This window comes from Aplysia californica, unplaced genomic scaffold (genome assembly GCF_000002075.1).
Source record: "Aplysia californica isolate F4 #8 unplaced genomic scaffold, AplCal3.0 scaffold00237, whole genome shotgun sequence".
NCBI lineage: Eukaryota > Metazoa > Mollusca > Gastropoda > Aplysiida > Aplysiidae > Aplysia > Aplysia californica.
In genome coordinates this window covers 1,015,137-1,034,822 of record NW_004797507.1, presented here as the reverse complement: position 1 = coordinate 1,034,822, position 19,686 = coordinate 1,015,137, and the positions used below count along the sequence as shown (strand labels likewise).

Sequence of the window (19,686 nt, the reverse complement as noted above, 5' to 3'; positions counted from 1 at the left end):
TATTATTACTATACAGCTTTCTTGCTTGTTCTCTTCGAACCCGGGACCTACAACCTACCGGTATTGAATGAGAGGCGAACACCGTAACCTCTGGACCAAGAGAGCCCCATCTATTAGTATTAGACTAAAGCACAGACGCCAGTGGCACTCTTCAGGTGGCTCCGACAAGTACAAGGTGACAACATGCTCCACGATGCCTCGTCCTTTTTTTGAGGAAGGTGAGTTTACGTAAGTTGTACGGCACTTGCAACACAATAAGGTCATAATCACTTTATAAGTGCCGAAGAATAGATTAATTTGTAACAGAGAGTAACAACATACATAAAAAAAGGAGGAGAGATAGGGACGATAGATGTTTGTTGATAGGAAAGAAGAAGCAACCACACCAGAGTACGAGTAAAGTGCACTGTTTTCTTAGTCATTTTCATGTACCATAGTTAAAAACACAAAAAACACCCAAAAAAAACAAGAGTGTGTGTGTGGGGGGAGGGGGGGTGTCTGTACAGGTGATTGTCTTGTTGTCTTGGACAGGTGGTTGTTAGTAAAACATAAAAGGTTTGACTGTATTGGGCAATATGCAATTTGTAACCAAAAACAAGTACTTAAAAAAACAGATCATGTAGATGATGGAATTTACGTACCATGTTCCTTTATTTGCAGTCAGAGAGATCATAAACAGAATTATGATAACCTCAATGAAACTCATTGTGTGAAAAAAAAAAATGAGGAAAAAAAAAGAAATATACAAATCAAAATAAAACAAAACAAAACAAAAACAAAGCAATGGGCAGAAAACCCAAAAAATAACATTCTTATCCCTAGAGGCATCACATCGCTGGCAACTTTTCTGAATGTCTTCTTGCAGTGTAAGTGCGTATTTACACACGTGTGCACAATACGTTTTGTGTGTGTTGTGTTTGTTTGTGTGTGTGTGTGTGTGTGTTTGTGTGTGTGTGTGTGTGTGTGTGTGTGTGTGTGTGTGTGTGTGTGTGTGTGAATCTGTACTGAACGCGGATGCATGTGCATAGGAGTGTCAGTGTGGAGCAGCGTGTGTATGTAAATATATGAGAATGAATGAATGAATATGAGTGAATGAATGAGTGTGCGCTACTGTGCAAATATGTGTGCGCACATGCTTCCCACAAAATAAAATAATAATAAAGGAGCTACAAATTAATAATAATGGCAAATTTCCAAGAAACATGAGGGGATAATTAACCGAATGTGGAGTTTCCATTTACACTGTAGTTCACACATGGACAACACACTCTCTCTTAACACTTCATGTAAGCATCGAGCAAATCACAAAGATATGTTTCTATCTCCCCCACCCCTCTCCCTAACCCTTTTTTTCTGTCTGTCCGTCCATCTTTATATTCTTCTTCTCTCTGTCTGTCTGCCTGTTTGTCTGTCTGTTTGTATGTCTGCCTGTTTAACTGTCTGTTTGTCTGTCTGTCTCTGTCTGTCTGTCTGTCTGTGTGTCTCTGCTTGTCTGTCTCTCCCAAAGCCTTCTCAACACCTTTCTCACAAGTATTAAATCCCTTCATACTGTAGACGGACAAATACAAAGAGCATAAATGGACACTAAATATATATCACTATCAGCACAAGGCCGATGTTCAACACCAGAACCAGTCAAAAAAGGAATTTATCGTCGTCATAAAGGAGCACATTTCACAGAGGATTAATACTGCCGCAGTCAGAAAGCTTTTGTTGAGAATCCTTAACCCATAACTTAAAACCAAAAAATTCCACAATGTTGCATAGTTAAAGTTACTCGACTGTCTCACCACATCAGTTTAAACGCCGCTTAGTAGATCACATAAAGGTCTAATAAAACTTGAATTTTTACTGACAAAGGAAAGCAAAGTTTTCAAATCATCATTTGTGTCAGAACCACAGCAGGTTTTCTAAGAAAACAGAATCCTCGTTTCCAATTTTGTAAACCCTCCAACCCCCGCTCCAACATTTTTCAGAGTAGCATAAGAGAGCACAGGGAAAGACTTTACTCTGCCAGAATGAATCCACTGGCAACATAATGTTCATATCTCATTTGCTTTAGGCGACACGTGTTCCCATCTCATTTGCCTTAAGCAACACGTGTTTCCATTGCCTTAGGCGAGCCTTAGGCGACACGTGTTCCCATCTCATTTGCCTTAGGCAACACATGTTCCCATTTCATATTTGCCTTAGGCGACGCGTGTTCCCATCTCATTTGCCTTAGGCGACACGTGTTCCCGCGTGTTCCCATCTCAATTGCCTTAGGCGACACGTGTTCACATCTTGGTTTGTATGTAGTAAAAGGCTTCTATTAATACTTGAATACTGAAGCATCTACTCTGAGCATGCTCTGAAGATACTGCCCCTGCCATACGCAAAACAAAACATCGTCATGAAGAGTATTATTCAACAACAAATCACAAATGAACTCATGACACCCCAATGTGCAGCAAATCAAAGCTTGTCTCCTCCTATTTGTGGGAATTCATTAAGGAAATAAACGCTATGGATTTTTTTACATTCACACAGACATAACACACTCCCAGCAGTTGTAGAAAAATTGAGTGCGACTTCCATATATATATATATATATATATCTTCGCCTCAAAACTATTTAGATCAAAAGCACTTTGGACAAAAGAGTTCTGAGCTGATGTTATAGTTATATTATAGGTTCTATAATATGTCTTAACCAACTTCAACAGACCTATTCCTAACATGAACACTACAGTGGAATCCACTTAAATCAAAACATGGTTCATCCAAAAGTTTGGCCGAAACGAAGAAAATCAGGCGGTCCCGAGATTGCAGTTTAAGCGGACTCCACAGCAGTTTACAATTTTATGAATTATATGAAAGCAGAAGAGATACATCATGAATTCTCCAACAGGAAAAAAAAAAAGCAAGCTGTGTGCTGTAAGCTGCAAGTGGTTTCAGTCCAGAGAGCCGTCAGTCTTACAGTATAAAACATATATGAGGCAGAGTAGTGAAATCAGGCGCTCATCAAAATCTGAAAAAAAGCATTTTTCTGCCAGTCTGGACATTTTTATTGAAGTTTTGTGCTTTGCCGTAACCACTTTTATGCCCATATGAAAACACATTTGAATGTAAATTTTACTTTAAAAAATATCGATTAAAGGCACAAAATGTCATTTTAATTTTTCAAAAATTCTTTAGCTATTGGAGTTACCAAACTTTGGCAGCCATTTTCTCGCTAATTTCACAACTGAAACCAGAAGATCTCACTTCCTTCAATCGCAAATTTATATCTTGAGTTCTATTCAAGACAAATGGAAATTTATTTCATTAGAACCAAGGCAAATAAATCAGCTTTCAGATGATACCAATAACTCTACAAGCCCAAAAATTGACGAGTCCCCGATTCCACCGCGTCGTGACACATTATATGTTCTTTCCCCACAAAGTCTATGGAGGCAATGGTCTGTGTGCATAGTCTTGTCCTAATGGCTTCTCCATCCCATCCCATTCTTTTGTCTCGCAGGCAACCACGAGAGACAATATGTTTCCTCTGTTCAGCAAAGGACTACCTATTCTCCCTGTCCCAATAAATTCATTCTTTGTTATTTCAGATTAATTTTTTTCCTCAGTGTCTCTCTTGCTGTCTCATCTCCTCTATCTCGCTTTCCCTTTCTCTTCACAAAAGTGCACACACACACATATGCACTCACACACACACACACATAAGTGTATACACACCACTATCAAGCACCTCGCTTCTGCCAGTACCACTGTTGTTGCTGTATCTTCAAATGAAAACAAAAAAAAAGAAGAAAAAAAAAAGAGAAGAAAAAAAAAAGAGAAGAAAAAAAAAAGTGCTTGCAACTGGCCTGGCATGGCAGAACAAAAAAAAAAAAAAAAAAAAAAAAAAAAGAAAGCGGCTTTTGACCTCAACACGATCACTCTAGACTTGGGAAGGAGCAGAGGTAACTAGACAATGTTGATGTTGAAGGAAAACGCCCCCACCAGACACTAGCGGCCATTCTGCGGGCGGCAAACTAACTACTGCACAACACTTTGGACCATCAACAACACCACAGACAACTCTTGTCTACTAACCTCAGCTGACGTAGTACAAAACACACTACACGGATCTTGTGGATCATGGATGCGGACAAGGCTACTGAAAGAGATTACGTGATTTTTCTGGAGAAGGCCTACACTTCGTAGACTCCTCATGTTTCTCACAAAATAGCATAAAATTACAAACGGCATGGTCATAATGTTTCATCAAGAAAGATTTCTCGAATTCACCACTTTGCATAAAAAGGAGACTTGTACGAAAATGTGTCCATAAATCTGGACCACAATGTCCTACAAGCCACAGGAACAAAAGCTTTGGAACATCAGAGATTTCAAAGATTTTGGGGAATAAAAAAAAAAAAGAGAATTGCTCCCTCACATGGAGCAAGAGCTCATTACGTTCTCAAACTTCACAGTCTCTACAGAGCAAGTGGCTGGTTCAGAGTTGAGAGTCTACATCAAGGGTTATTTGTAATTCAATCAAAGTCTGTCAGTCCCAACTAAAGAATAATAATTTTCATTCAAATCTCACCCACCTGTGCTCCACTTTCACATACAACAGTTCATGAAGAACGTAGCATAAGGATAGAAGAAAAATAAAGGCTAAATAAATATAATAAAAATGTTTATGTTTGGCTGCAAAAAATCCCCGAATCAATCTACTACCACAACATATACCATAATTTCTTCAATTAATTGAAAAACCTAACAGGATAAGTAGGCCTATCCTGCATAACAGAAGACTATCCATGAATGAGCAATGACATTATCGTCGACGACCAAGTGTCAGCATAGCCCAACGTTGTGAACAGCCCACCGGCAGAGCAACATCCGACTCAGCGACCGTCTCATCACCAGACGCCACCACTCACCAAGCGACAACAGAGCCGGGAAATAATCCTGCAGTCTTTCAAGAAAGGATTCAGCAAAGTACATAATATGATCGACATTGAAACTTTTATATATTATAAGACTAGATAGAAAATCTGTTAGGTAACATTATTGACAAAACATTATCCCTTCAAATTATTTTCTAGGATATGCACATATCACGGGCATTTTTTTTCTGAAATATAAAAAGGCACAGGGCACTCAACTTATTTACGATGTTTGGCTTTCTTTCCTGAGGCTCTGTGCCCAAAAATAACAAATAAATCTGCACATTGCTGGATAACCTGCTACTCTGACATTTCGCTGAACACTGAAATCCAAGCTGTCATGAGCACGCAAAGCTTCCTTTAAAGACCGTCTTGCTTGTTCCTTATCTCGAGCGTGGGTAAGGTTAGTACCTTTGAGGGTGGAAGAAGAGAACGTTGAGGGGGGGAAAAAACCCAGAGCGAGAAAGAGCTGGCCACCTAGCCGCACAGACCAAGACTTCTCCGACCTCATCCTCAAAACATATATGTTTATATATATATATATATGGTCGCTTTTAAAGACTTGCGGGCTAACCCAGATTTTGCGGGTTTCCAGAAATTTTGACCTACACCAAAAGTTGGCATTACCCTATCTATAGGAGAAGTCTGGTTTCATTGGTGAGTATATTTGTTTGGTTATAGTATAGAGAAAACTCTACGTGTCTTTTAACGAAACTGAACAAGGGTAAAAAACTTTACCTTGGATTTTCTCAAAACAGCATTTTCCGGGATAGCCCCCTTGTCCTAAAAAGCGACAGTATGTCATGTCTACAAAAAGCAGAACAATAATTGCTGCACAGCTCATACAAAGTCCAGATATCAGAGCTTCTGGAATGGCAGAAAAATAGACTGTCCCCTAACAGCGTTGCAAGTGGCATTCAAGCAATATAATTCCCCACAATCAAGACCCCCTCAAGTTCAATGCGCCAACAGTGCCCCGGTCGACAGCCCAACACAACCTCAACTCTGCAGGCCACAACTTACCACACAACAACCCTCAACTACCACGAAACCCTCAGAAAAAAAAAAGAAGCAAATTTGGGAACAATAATATGAAACAATACGGGATAAGGCTACTATGGAAGGAGCAAATAGGCTGGGTTACAAAGGGAAATGAATGCACCATGCTCTACCGGAAGAGTGAAAAACTTTTATCAACAGCATGCAATAAAATACGCTACAGCTTGCTCTACGAAAGGGGGGACCACTCCAAAGTCTGAGACCACAGCCGACGAGTGTGAGCGTTTCATGAACACAGCACAGGGCACTACAACCACTTGCAAACAACTACACAAATAATGCTGGACGCACATTGCATACCGTAGCATCATATCACACAATGTACATACTCATACAAATGATTGACACAATAGATGAACTAGGCATTGTCTCTTTCCTAAGTTGAAAAGTTTGGAAATTTCATCGACCGAGCTAAAATCCTGAAAAAACCCAAACCAAAACGGTTGTTATGGGTAATTCAATACAAACTCCCACATATCTCTGCTTCAGCGAGAATTCTACAGCACGATAGATGTTTGACAGGAAAGAAGAAGCGAAAGAAGAAGCAAACCACACCACAGCACCCGTCAACCACCCACAACTTAGGTTCACCAACAATATTAACAAGAAAGTGTCAGCGGACTGCAAATACAACTCCAAAAAGTAATAACGACAACAACAACACTTTCAGAAGAACTTCTCACAGGGCTGAAACATATGGCGCTACGGTGCGACGAGGGAAGCAGGACTCGACGCGACGGTCGGGCTCTAGAAGAAACATCCGACTTTCACGTGTACACACATGACGCACAACAATGACATATCATGAAAACAGATTAGAGGAAAATAATTTGTGGCCCCATTACATTGTCACAGCAGTTGATTAGGCATAGGATTTGTGAGATAACATTGGTGAAGGAGAGAGACAGAGAGAGAGAGAGAGAGAGAGATCATTTTGCAGCTCCAGATTCTGCGCAGACTTTTCTACGAGAGAAAAACAAACAACATGGTTCAACAGACACCTAATGGGAAGTGGGTACCAGTATTGCCAAAATCCAAGGAACAATAATAGTAATAATTATACATAATAGATAGCCATTGTATAGCGCAAATCCCCGCTCAACAGCAAGCTCTATGCACTTTACAATCTAATACCATTACCCCAGCAGACCTGATAACTTTCTGAAACAATCTCAACTTCCTGAAAAGCATACAGAGCAAGCGGCCATTTATAGGCGCAAAAACACTATTGTACTGACAAGATCTTTCGCTGTCTATGGCTGGGTACCCATTCCCACCTGGGTGAAGTGAGGAAAATTTGTGTAAAGTGCCTTTCCCAAGGACACAACGTCAGGCCTGAGGCTCGAACCCCCAAACCCGCAACCTCATGGTTACGAGTCTAGCAGCCTAACCACTAGACCACCAACGCCACTCTTTTACAAACAATCAGATTCTGTTCACAACACTCACTGAATCTGGATAAGCAGTTTACTTTAAAAAAAACAACAAACAAAAACAAAACAAACAAAAAAACAGCCAAAGAAAAAATTCCGATGGAGGACACATCAAAGCCATCTGGTCATGAAGCCTCCGTGTGTTAGTAAACATTTCCCAATCAAACAGTCTCTTGTGTGGTGCAAAAAACACATAAAAAAGACATACGACAAAATACGTGAAATTCCCAACTACACGAGATGACTTCGCTACATTACAAAGGCGTATGTGCTCCAACAAATACTCATCCTACAAAATGGTAATGGGCATTCCTCACATTCTACACACATTTTATATATATATATATATATATATATAACATCTGCTCTATACACATACCATGGAGTAAAAGAGTATTCTTTTTCGACTGAACACACAAGGGAGAGAGAGGGAACTGATTGACCGCGTGTCTCAACCTTTGCAAACTTCACGCCACTCAACAAAGACCCCTCAAAAACCAGGGGCCACAAGCACAAAAAAAAGTATCTTTAGCGCTCAGCCCCTCAAGCTATAATCAGATGGATTGGTATCTCCCTTCCATATCACAAACGTAAAGCAGCGTAACATAAATCATTTATTGAAAAATTTAAAAATTGCAAGTTCATGGAAGAGGAGGAGGAGGAATTATGATGTAAGGTGAAATATTGCATGCAAAGCGTAGAACCGAAAAGATAAACTCCCCACCCCCTTCCCACCCACCCATCCACCCCCTTCCCTTCCACCAGTAAAAAAAAAAAAAGGTTCCCAGAAAATTGCAAAACAAAAAAACAACCCCTCCCTCCCCCCAAAACAACGAAACAAAAAAGCCCCGACTCCCAAGAAGCATCCCCCCCGCTGTAATCGGCAGCTCCGTCCTCATTCCAAGACCTTGAGATAAGTGACAGGCACCTTCCCCCTCTGTGAGCCTCGCTCCGCCATCAGCCAGTCGGGCTCCAGGCCTTGCACTTTGTACACCATGATTAGCTGGACCCCACGAGAGGGAGAGAGAGAAAAATGGGGGTGGGTGGGGGAGGACGAATTAGAACAAAACACTTAAATTTGTTTGTTGGAGTAAAGAGAAGCATATTTTGTACACCATGATAAGCTGGATCCCACAAGGGGGGAGAGAGAGAGAGAGAGAAAAAGGGGGTGGGTGAGTGAGTGAGTGAGTGAGAGAGTGAGGGGGTGAGAGAGAGAGAGAGAAAAGGGGGGGTGGGTGGGTGGGGGAGGACGAAGAATCTTTTCTCCAGAATGTCAATTGTCACGTAAAAAAATATTTTTTTGGCTCAACACTTGTTAATGTCCATATTAAAAAAATTTATCATGTGAATTTTATTGAAAAACGTTGATTAATGGCACAAAATATGAAGACTTTCAGTTTTTAAGGTCTCTCAAACCATAGAAGAGTTACAAAACTTTGGCAGCCATTTTACTTCTGAAACCAAGCTACCTTCACCTCCTTCAATAGCAAATATTTCAACTTCTATTTAAGATAGATGGGTATTTTTTTCATAGAAAGCAAAGCACGTGAATAAGCTTTCAGACAATACCAATAACTCCATATGCCCCAAAATTGATGAGCGACTGATTCCACCACGTCGCGACACAATTTTCCAACAAGAAAAAGGGCTTCTGTACTGAGACCTTTAAAAATGTATAAAATATGCTTTCAACGCACTGGTTGGCAGCTATGTTGACTGATAACCAAAATGCATTCGTTATTACTTGTAAAAGAAACTTTGCTCGATAAACTTGCAGCTGCAGAAAAAAGGCTCCACTGCTTTCAGTTACATTCTCACACAGATATATATATATATAATATGTCTTTGTCAAATCTTTTTCAAATGTTGATTGACCACACAAGGCTATTCCATTTTTCTAACTATACAAAAATTTCCTTCCTTTTCCTTCTTATGATAAATTCAAACACATTATTAGAGAGAACGGAATTCAGAGAACATTTGTTTCACAAGCAAAACATGTGGACTTTTAGCCCTTCAATTTCGAATCTAAATGTCATTTATAATACAATTCTTCATACCATTTAAAAAAATATTTCAGTCAGTTAACTTAATTCTAAAAGATTATAGTAGGGCCAGAAATACGGTAGGAGTGAGGCAAATAATTTTCTTTTCAACGGCTGACAGAACAAAATAAGGCGGCTGGAAGATCTTCCAAGCCTTGTTTTCAAAGTTCTAACACATTCTGGATACAAAAAGTTATGTGATGAGCACACGAGAGTCAATTATGCATAGAGTAAAATACATCAGAAAGGTAAGGAAAAAAGCATGAGCATGAGCTGATAAAGTGGCAAAACAGTAGGTGTGCAAGCAAAGGAGAAGCAGTCAGGCTTACCAAAGTTGATAGCGACAAAAAGTCAGGCAAAAATGATTTTAAAAATCAATGTGCTGGTGAAGGGTTGGGAGATTTTTCAGTACAAATATTTCAATTATTTCAACAGGCAAAAAGGTTTTCATTCTGACAACAGGCGACATGCTATGGACGCTTTTTCTAAACTCTGAATCACTCAGGGAAAAAGATTGCATCACTTATCTTAACACAATGTAATTTGAATATAATATACCTTTGTACGCCTTGCCTGTTTATAGGATAATTGCTCAAAACGAATGGCATTATCACTAATTACTCACCAAAAGCTTTAACATTTTTGAAGCATGAATTATTCACAAAATTTAAAAACTTGAACCCATCTTTTTCTTTCAGAACTTCAACTTCTAATTCTTATTAAAAAAAAGAAAAAAAAGGAATTTATTCTACATCATATTTTCTTTCTTTTAAAACCTACTAAGTTGTTTACCACAGTAAAACAAAAAGATCAAAGGTACTTCAATTACGCTTGCATCCAACAGGTCAGTCTTAGAGATTAATCTTTAGCGTCATACCATAATATTGTTAAGTAACAGTACGCATGCAAACAAAAAACACGTGTCGAGTAAACAGTAAACGGTTAACGGTATTATCTGACATCGACCACCGAGGGGGGAAAACTAACACAACACACATACAACACAAAACTACAGCAGTACAAAGTGACTGGGATATATTAAAATCAAAAGAGTCAAAAGCCTAATCATGCTGCAGCTAAGCAACGCCTCCTCCACTATACAAGCTGCACGCTCAACACTCATAGTGTAATGATGGACTTCATGCAAACATGCTGTGAGTTAGAAAGCAAACCTTACATTACATCCACAGAAACCAATATTCAAACCAAGTAAAAGCGAATGAAATTAAACTGCATAGAAAACACTGACTTGTTTTGTCTTTTATTAATGTTGATCAAAAGAATTTTCTTTGAAATAAAAAGTAAGAATGAACTGGGGGGGAAAAGTAATCCACATTTATTAACAAAACAGCCCTGTTTCTCATGACGAGATGAGAGGCAGTGAGTTTCACAACATATTTGAGCTTTGAGACAGAAGACAAACAGGACATTTTTTGTGTTTTCTTAACTCTTTCCGAGTAGTAACTTCGCTTATGTCTCTAAAAAAATTTTTTTTAAAATGCTGAAGTTGGAATATCAGCAACCACGAGTAAAGTGGCCTATCAACAAGTAAAGTGACAGTCGTGCAGTGAGCCGATGGAGCAAGACTTGCACACACACACGCACATACTGGCAGGCCACAACATGGGACACAGAAGAGCTCATACTGAAACAAGCTGGAAGGGAAAGAGGAGGGGGGGGGGGGGAGAGGGAAGGAAGGAAGGAAGGAAGAAGGGAGGTAGAGCTTTGCCTGAAGACTCAATAATTATAAGAATACAAGATGGAAGCTGACTTTTATGAAGGAGAAGGCAGTTTCACTTTAGCTCGTTGGAAGACTGAACACAGCAAAAAGGAGGGGGGAATGGGGGGAAGGAGGGAAGAGGAGCAGAACTCGAATTTTAAGTAAAATTTTCCTTTTTTTTCCCCTCTGCGCTTGCTCCCCTCCAGATCAAAGGTGTTGTTGACAAAACTTTTTCTTCCGAGTCAACCTAGAGTGCAACAGACACAGCTAACGTGGTCTCTCTTTCTTCTGGGGCCTACTGTCCCTCCCTCCCTGTGCAGCCATCATTCCCCATGCTGTTAATAAGATATGAAGAGCAACACACTGTATGCAGTCTGTCTCTATGGGGGTAGGGGGGATGAGGGAGGATGGAGTATAAAGGGCGGATGGGCGTTGTTTTCAAGGCCGGGTAGTTTTGGGGAGGGGTATTTTCAGCGTCACTTAGTTTTGGGGAGTGGTATATTCAAGGTCACGTAGTTATGGGAAGTAGTATTTTCAAGGCCAGGTTGTTTTAGGGGAGGGGTATTTTCAAGGTCACGTAGTTTTCCGGGTAATTTTGGCGCAGGATATATTCAAGGCTGGGAAGCTCGGGGAGGGGTACATTCGAGGCCGGTTAGCTTGGAGGGGGTGGGGGGAGGGGAGTGTGTCTGTCATTTTTTTTTACCTCGTCCGCCAACAAGGACAGCTCTGAGCTGTCCGCGGCGTCATAGTCATAGAGCGCCTTGGCCTGTCGTTTCTCTGTTGGCGTGGGGGCGGTCACCTCTATGGACGGCGGTGCGCTGGGGTGGAGGGGGGCCTTCAGGCTGGAGGACACACTGCCTGCGTCCTTGGTGTAGGAGGGGGGAGCAGAGGCCGGCGTGTAGCTGCGGACACAACGCGGGGAAGACAGACAAGACAGCTGCGGTCAGGTCACGTCACTCAGGACAGCTCAGCTCACCACCAGGACACGGCACAGTACAGCACAGCACAGCACAGCACCCACCACGCTGCTCTCACTCTCAAGTTTTGTTTGGGGTTTTTTGGGTTTCAGTTTGTTTTTGGTTTTGTTTGTTTGTTTGAGAGAAGAGAAGCACATTGATGACCCACAATAATGGTCATTTAGTGCCGGGGAAAAAGTAAGACAGACAGGCAGGCAGACAGACAGGCAGGCAGGCAGACAGACAGACAAACAGACAGACAGACAGACAGACGGGAACAACAGAGGGGAATTAGAGAAATAGGACCTACCAGGGGCACCCTCCAACCATCCACTTAGCTTCAGTAAGGAGAGGAACATACTGACACCACAATGGTCGCCTAGTGCAGAGACAAAAAAGCTACTTTTGAATTACAAAGTTCTATCTGCTCAGTACCTAGTTTTGAGAAATCTGATGTCAAAGATTTTCAGTCTCACAACATGTCAGGCTTTTTCGAATGCAATTCTTTGAATGTCTTGATATTGACTCAGAATAATCTTATGATTTTGATAGAGCAGAGAAAACATTTGGTTTCTGACCTCATGGTCTTAGAAACTCAAAAAGGGCCAAAAATATCAAGAAGAACGTTGTAATTCTGAGATAGCGAAAAAGCAACTCAGACAATCAGGAACAGTTGTCCATGTAACCGTTTCACGTCCTTTTCAACACTGTTTGGCCATTCATTTAGAGAGGCAGGACCTCCAAATTTAACGCCGGACTCCGACAGAACCACAGAGGGCAAACAAAAGAGGGAAGGAACAGTACAGAAGTAGGACCTACCACTACCGAGGGTGCCCTCCAACCACCTGCTGTGTTGTTCTCCACGCAGCTACAGACACACATACTTACTTAGAGACAGTTTTAGTAAGAGTCTTACGGCACTTGCAATACAATAAGGTTATAGAGACATCTCAGAGGCCCAACAACCAAGGAACTTAAAGAGCAGACCAAGGACAAGAGACTATAAAACCCATCTTTAAAAAAACAACAACAACAAACCAATGGGTACGTTTGGCAAAGGAAAATGAAAATGAAATACAAAAAAATCCCAACAACTGGAACTGTGGTTACAAGAGGTCAGGTAAAAAATTGCCGTCTTTTCCTCTAGACAAGCAAAAGTACATGAGACACACACACACAGCAGAGATGACAAGACAGGGTCAAAAGGACGCACTACTGACACCTTAATCCACCCCCCCCCCCCCCAAAGAAAAAAAGGATAAAATATAAAAAAAACAGGAATTTAAATAGGATATGCAAAAGAGGAGAGAAATGAGACACTGAATAAAAGTTTTCTTTTTAGTTTTAGTGAGGTTTTACGGTGCTCGCAACTGCGAAACGTCATATAAACGTCAAGGAAAAGTTTTCTTAAAAGAGGATGGCACAGGAAACCATCTACTACAAACCTACCCATAAAGCTCAAGGCACTCAGAATAAGGAGATATTGGCCCAACAACCCTCAGCAGGGAAACCTAGAACTCTACAGGAGCCTGGAGCACCCGCGGAGAACAGAATCCTTAACACAAGAGACTGGGACGTCCGTTTAAAGAAAAAATGAGAAAAAGAAGAAGAGGATGGCAAAAAGGAGACATGGGCAAGATGAATTTGGAGAAACAGCATGATGACTTGACGTAGTTCACCAGGAACAGACGACTGGTAAATCAGCGCAACACTGGCAGGAGGTAGAAGTAGAAGGTGCAGGAGACAGACATGACAGCATTCACCGACACACCAGAAACTAAACATATAATTGTTATAGCACGATAAGAAGAAGAAAGTTGTAAATATGAAGAAGGATACTAGATCTAGATCTAGATCTACACCATAGTTCATCTCAACAGGTAATAACTAGAAAAAAAACACAATAATAAAACAACTACAATATTGCTCACATAAAGGGGGAACACACATTCTCAAACAAGAAACAAAAATGTCTGAAGTATTCCATCATATTTCCAAGACTCTTTATGCTGCTGAAATGTGACAGACTAGCTTTAGAAAAATCCAAGGTTTGGTTTGCCCAGTTTTGTCCCTCTTTGGTGTCTCTCTCTCTCCTCTACTAAGTCATGTTCTATGAGTTCACTATGGTGCAAAAGTGTTCAAGAGAATGAAAAGGTGTGCAACAAGCTTAAAGTCTGTGCATTGGTGCGATGGTGAACTACACAATTTTCACTTTGTCATCTCGCTATCTCTCTCCCTTCTCTCCGCCAACCATCCAAATCATGAGTGGGACCGTTGGTTCAGTCAGACAAAAAGACAAAATAGTTTTGGTTTGTTTTAGTAAGGTTTTAAGGCGCTCGCAACTGCACAAGGTCATATGAGTGCCAAAGGGTGGATATCAATAGAGAAGTCCAAACGGAGAATCAGGCTTACTCTGCACACCTCTCTTGCCTCAACGGCACAAAGTCTGCTTTGACTATCAAGGCACCCCGGAAATAGCAGTTTACAAGAGAGTATGGTCTAAAATGCCTTTAGTAGCAATAAATAAATCTGCGAGGGAATTTTTTTTAGTATTCTTGTGTGTCTAATAGTCACTTTTGTTTTAGTTGAAGTTTCTGCCATACAAGAGCTGAAGTTTCTTTCTTTTTTTTTTAAAGAAAGTTAGGGACAGATAACGAAGTAAATATTTCTTTTTCAAGGGAGATACAAGTGGGTACAGAGTAAACGACGTACATATGTTAAAGAAGCTACAACTACGCGCAGAGCAATTAATAATTCCGATGGTGAAGAAGCGACGGTCTCTAAAAAAACACAAGAAACAACATATCAGGTAGAATGGGCAAAATTCCTGGAAGGACTAGAGACATTTGAACACTAGTGTAACTCTGTAAGTTTTTGGTTTGTTTTGATTGTATGCTGCAGCAGCACAGCGATTGGCTCTGGGAGACTAGTCCAGGCCACAAGGTCAACATCCTTGCATCTTTCTGACTCGGACTCAAATCCTCAACAGACTGTGGTAAACGTCAATCTTCATTCTCATTTATCCAAAATTCCCTATACCATATATTCAACGTGACAACGTAAAAAAAAAAAAACTCCTTAAAAAGACTTGTTCAGCGATTCAGTTGACTCCTTTACTAACTAACATTCTAGTACTTTCCCCATGCTCTTGACATTTTCAGATATAACACTGCTGAACTGACACATACTTTCACCAAATCTAGACACATCTTCTACAACCAAGCAGCCATTCTAAAACACCACTAGTATATTTGTAAAACAAACAAAAGACCAGTAAGAGACCCACAAAAAAAAAAAAAGCTGTTCGAACCTCAAAGCTACAAACATGGAACTTGCGCAAGGACACAGAAAAATCAAAGCGTCAAATCAAACTGAATATTCAGCAGATGTGAACAACAACTGTGTTGGCAAAAATAATTGTCCTGCTGCTACATTGTCGGAAGTAAGAAACAACACAGAGGGTCTCCAACAATAGCACAGCTTCCAGAGGGACACCCAAAGGAACAGCTAGACCACACACAAACACTCAAAGACCAGTGGGGAGGGGTAAGTGAAAAGAAAAGTAAGGGCTGTTATAGTATATATTTTTAAAAATAGAAATGTGAAATAGAATTCAGGCTGTCAAAAGAACTACGCAAAATAAAATAAAGTTGAAAAAAATAATGTAAAAAAAATTATATATATATTTGGAAAAAATAAAAACCACACTAAATTTGAAAGAAGACTTCCATAAAACACAAGGAGGAAGTTAGTAGCAAAGCCCAGCAAAGAACAAACAACCACCCCCACACAGCGCAGACCTCCAACAAGCTGACATGTGTGTGTGTGTGTGTGTGTGTGTGTGTGTCACATGTGTGGTGTGTCAAGCACTAACACTCTGAGTGACTGAGAACAACAGTACAACTAATAGTAGTACAATGTAGTAGTAGTAGCAAAACCACCTGGAGCACGCACCCGTGGCTGGCCGGGAAGGGAGGGAGCGAGGGAGGGAGGAAGGGAGCGAGTCTAAAGCTGGAGCGTGCTGGGAGAATCCTCTAGGGCACCTGTGTGCTCACCACTGAAGCTGCAGTTGTGGACGAGGCAAACACACGACGGGTGGGTTAAGTGGAGGAAGGAGGGGGAGGAGGAGGGGGAGGAGGAGGAGGAGGAGCCCCATGGGACATTGGAAAACATGAGAGACAGAGGAAAACATCGGAAACAATAAGTAAACCACACGGGACATAGGAAAAGATGAGAGACAGAGGAAAAGATGAGAGACGGAGGAAAAGATCAGAGATAATTAGTTAACAATAACAAGGAGGAGCCCCATGGGACATTGGAAAACATCAAAGACAGAGGAAAAGAATTAATTTTAATTTTAGGAAGAGTTTTGCGACACTTGTAACACAATAAGGTCATATAAGTGCCGAAGATTAGAGGTTATACAAGAGAGTGTAACAAACACAAAAAAAAAGAAAGAGGAGAGATCAGGATGATAGATGTTTGGTAGAAAAGAAGGGGCAAATCACACCAGAGCACCCACCAACCACAGAGGAAAAGATCAGAAACAATAGGTAAACAATAACAAGGAGGAGGACACCAAGATAATCAGTCATTAAAAAAAATAATAACAATAGCGATGATAAAAGGAATAATAACAATAAAATTAAAATAAGAATAACATCAATAACAGGATAATCACGACAAGAATGATTTCACATTTCCCATCCACACACACACACACACACACACACATACACACACACACACACACACACAGACATACCCACAAAACAGAATCATCTTCATAGAAAAGGAAGAAAAAAACCCAACCCAAAGCAAGTGTAAAACCTAAGTAAAAAATTGCAACAGAAAGAAATTTTGCTTTGCTCGCTTGTGAAATTGCCACCAAAAAAAGATAAAAATTATCTCCCACAAAAGAAATACCAGAAATCGGAGAAGACAAGAGTTCAAGAGGATAGAAAATACATGGGCTGTGTGAAGGAGGAAAAGTCAAGAACAAGGGGAAGAAAAAGAAAGGAAAAAACCCAGCTTGCAAGCAAGAGAGAATCACACGGTAGAGAAATGAGACAGGGATAAAATAAAACATTTTTAGAGACCAAAATAGAGACTATTCGACAGGAAAAATTTCTTGAAAAAACCCTGTCATTAAAAGAAATGAAAAGGTATGGAGAAGCAGATCCCAGGTCATGACCAAATGCAAGGAACAAAAACAAAACAAAAGACAAAACAAAATCAAATAAAGCAAACTCATACCTGGGAACCAAGTCGGAGGTAAAGGCAAGATGGAAAGAAGAAAGGAATAAAAAAAATTGAGGACATCCACATAATGAACGATTTCTATATATATATATATATATATGTAGGGACCACTTCACACCACCAATATCTGAACAAACACACACACACAAAAAAACAACAACAAACAACAACACACTCATAAATTCTTAACGTTTTCTCAAAATACTTTGAAACAAAAAATATCAAAATATATCATGCTACAAATGGATACACAATGGAAACTTTTCCTCACGAAAACAGTGTATTATCATTACCATTAGGCTGAAAGATATATCTAATCAAAACTGTCTCTAAAGATGTATAGACACAAAGATATGGTCGCTTTTAAGGACAAGTGGGCTAACCCAGATTTCAAGGGTTTCCAGAAATCTTGACCAACACCAAAAGTGGACATTGCCCTACCTATAGGAGAAGTCTCGTTTCATTGATATTTGTTTGGTTGTAGAGAAAACTCTCCTTGCTTTTTTAAAGAAACTGAACAAGGGGCACAAACTTTACCTTCGATTTTCTCAAAACAGCATTTTTCGGGATAGCCCCCTTGTGCTTAAAAACGACCATACAAACGCATGGGATGGACCGATTTATCTGTCATCCTAAGACACGAATGCACCCATAGGCTAAGCCTACTTTTTAGCATAGCTGCTTTTAATTTGTAAAGGGGTTGCACTACTCTTTAAACAAACCAAAGGATCTGGACTAAATTTCTTTTCATTTTCAAGACAGGATGGATAGCTGGAAGAAAACCTTACACAAGGCTTCAAGACAAGAAGGGACAGACAGGTGTATGGTGGCAACTAGGCTGCGTGATAAGTGCGACAATTTACTAAACTACTATACTTATATTCCGCAAGGTTCGTCTACTTTACCATTCTGACATTTCTACTGATACTACTGTGTAGCCTGCATCCAGTGAAAATGGTAAAAAACAGTAGCCACTTTGCTTCAGCTTGTTAACTTTAGCCCTTCATTTAAATTTTGAGGCCTGAAGAGTGTGTGGTTTCTTCTATAAAGTGACGCAAAGTTTGGCACGACCGCGACTTTACATACAAATAAACAGATGAGTGAGAGTGCTGTCACAAGATGGCTCTACCGGTGGAGTAGGCGTGCATGGTGTGGGACAATGTCAGACTCACAGAAAATGTTGACGTTCAGCTCGTGTTTCTCAAGATCACCAGCTGACAATACATAGAGATACTCTCTCACAAGTGGCCATAGCCCACAAGGTCTTGTAAGACCTACTGCCATTCTAGTTCAAGTTCTCAGACTAAGGTTTACGACTTCTAAAAAACAGAAACCTGGGGCTGACGGGCACTCTGGTGTGGTTTGCTCCTTCTTTCCTATCAAACATCTATTGTCCTGACCTCCCTCCCTCCTCCCCCCTTCCTTTGTATGCTATTCTCTAGGAACACCTCTAATCTTTGTCACTGATATGACAACATTGTGTCGAAAATGCAGCAAAACTTTTACACAAGCTAAACCTAAAAAAGAGAGACAATACTTGGGTCACCTTGCTGCAAGGCTAGAACATTAGTTGTTTCAATTGTCCCCAAAGAACTATAAAAGCTCAAAACCTTAGATAAAGTCCAAATCTCTCTCACCCTCTATTCCTCTCCCTCTCTCACACTGCTCACTCCACATGTTCATAATGTAACAGCTAAAACTCATCTGTAGAGCCCATTATAAAGATACACAGAAGCTCTCTGTGAGAGGTCCACATTACTAAGACTACATACTCCATGTACCACACCAAGCACCACTAAAAAACTGGATCACATCTAGTCAACACGCTTTATTGCACAGTTGGCCTAATACATTTTCACCACTTAACTAACTCAGTATGGATACCTAGCGGGCTTTGGTACTGGGGGGAACTGAGCTCCTATGGACCTGTCCGGTGTGCAATGACGTTGTTGCCCAGGACAGGCAATGCTTAAGTAACTGGTCAAATATCCATAACTTTCCTAACCGCTAAACTTTACTGACAAATATTATTATCAAGCACGATTAGTTTTCTCATATATTTCTTAAATTAAAGACATTCATGATTTTGACGCATTCAAAGAGGTCTGCCAAAGAAAAACACAAGAAAAGTGTTTACTTGAAGAAACGAGAACTTTGTACCAGAAAACTGAAAGTTGGACGAAAATGGAAGATCATGTGGAGTCTCTATCACTTCTCTAAATAAGTCACTCTAACATTTCAGAAAAATTGAATCCCTGCACAGTCATCTAAACATTTTTTTTCCCAAAATAT

The 19,686-nt window shown here is 40.3% G+C and overlaps 1 protein-coding gene across 1 annotated transcript in view; it reads right to left on the bottom strand.

Annotated features, from left to right (window-relative positions):
• Positions 1–8,238: 8,238 nt before the first annotated feature.
• The window catches only part of LOC101863904 (endophilin-B1), a gene marked incomplete in the record, with an annotated part of 38,187 nt that continues 26,739 nt past the window's right edge, over positions 8,239–19,686 (bottom strand). Inside the window, 2 exon segments of the mRNA XM_035970218.1 lie at positions 8,239–8,414; positions 11,880–12,078. Coding sequence (XP_035826111.1) covers positions 8,307–8,414; positions 11,880–12,078 — 307 coding nt within the window.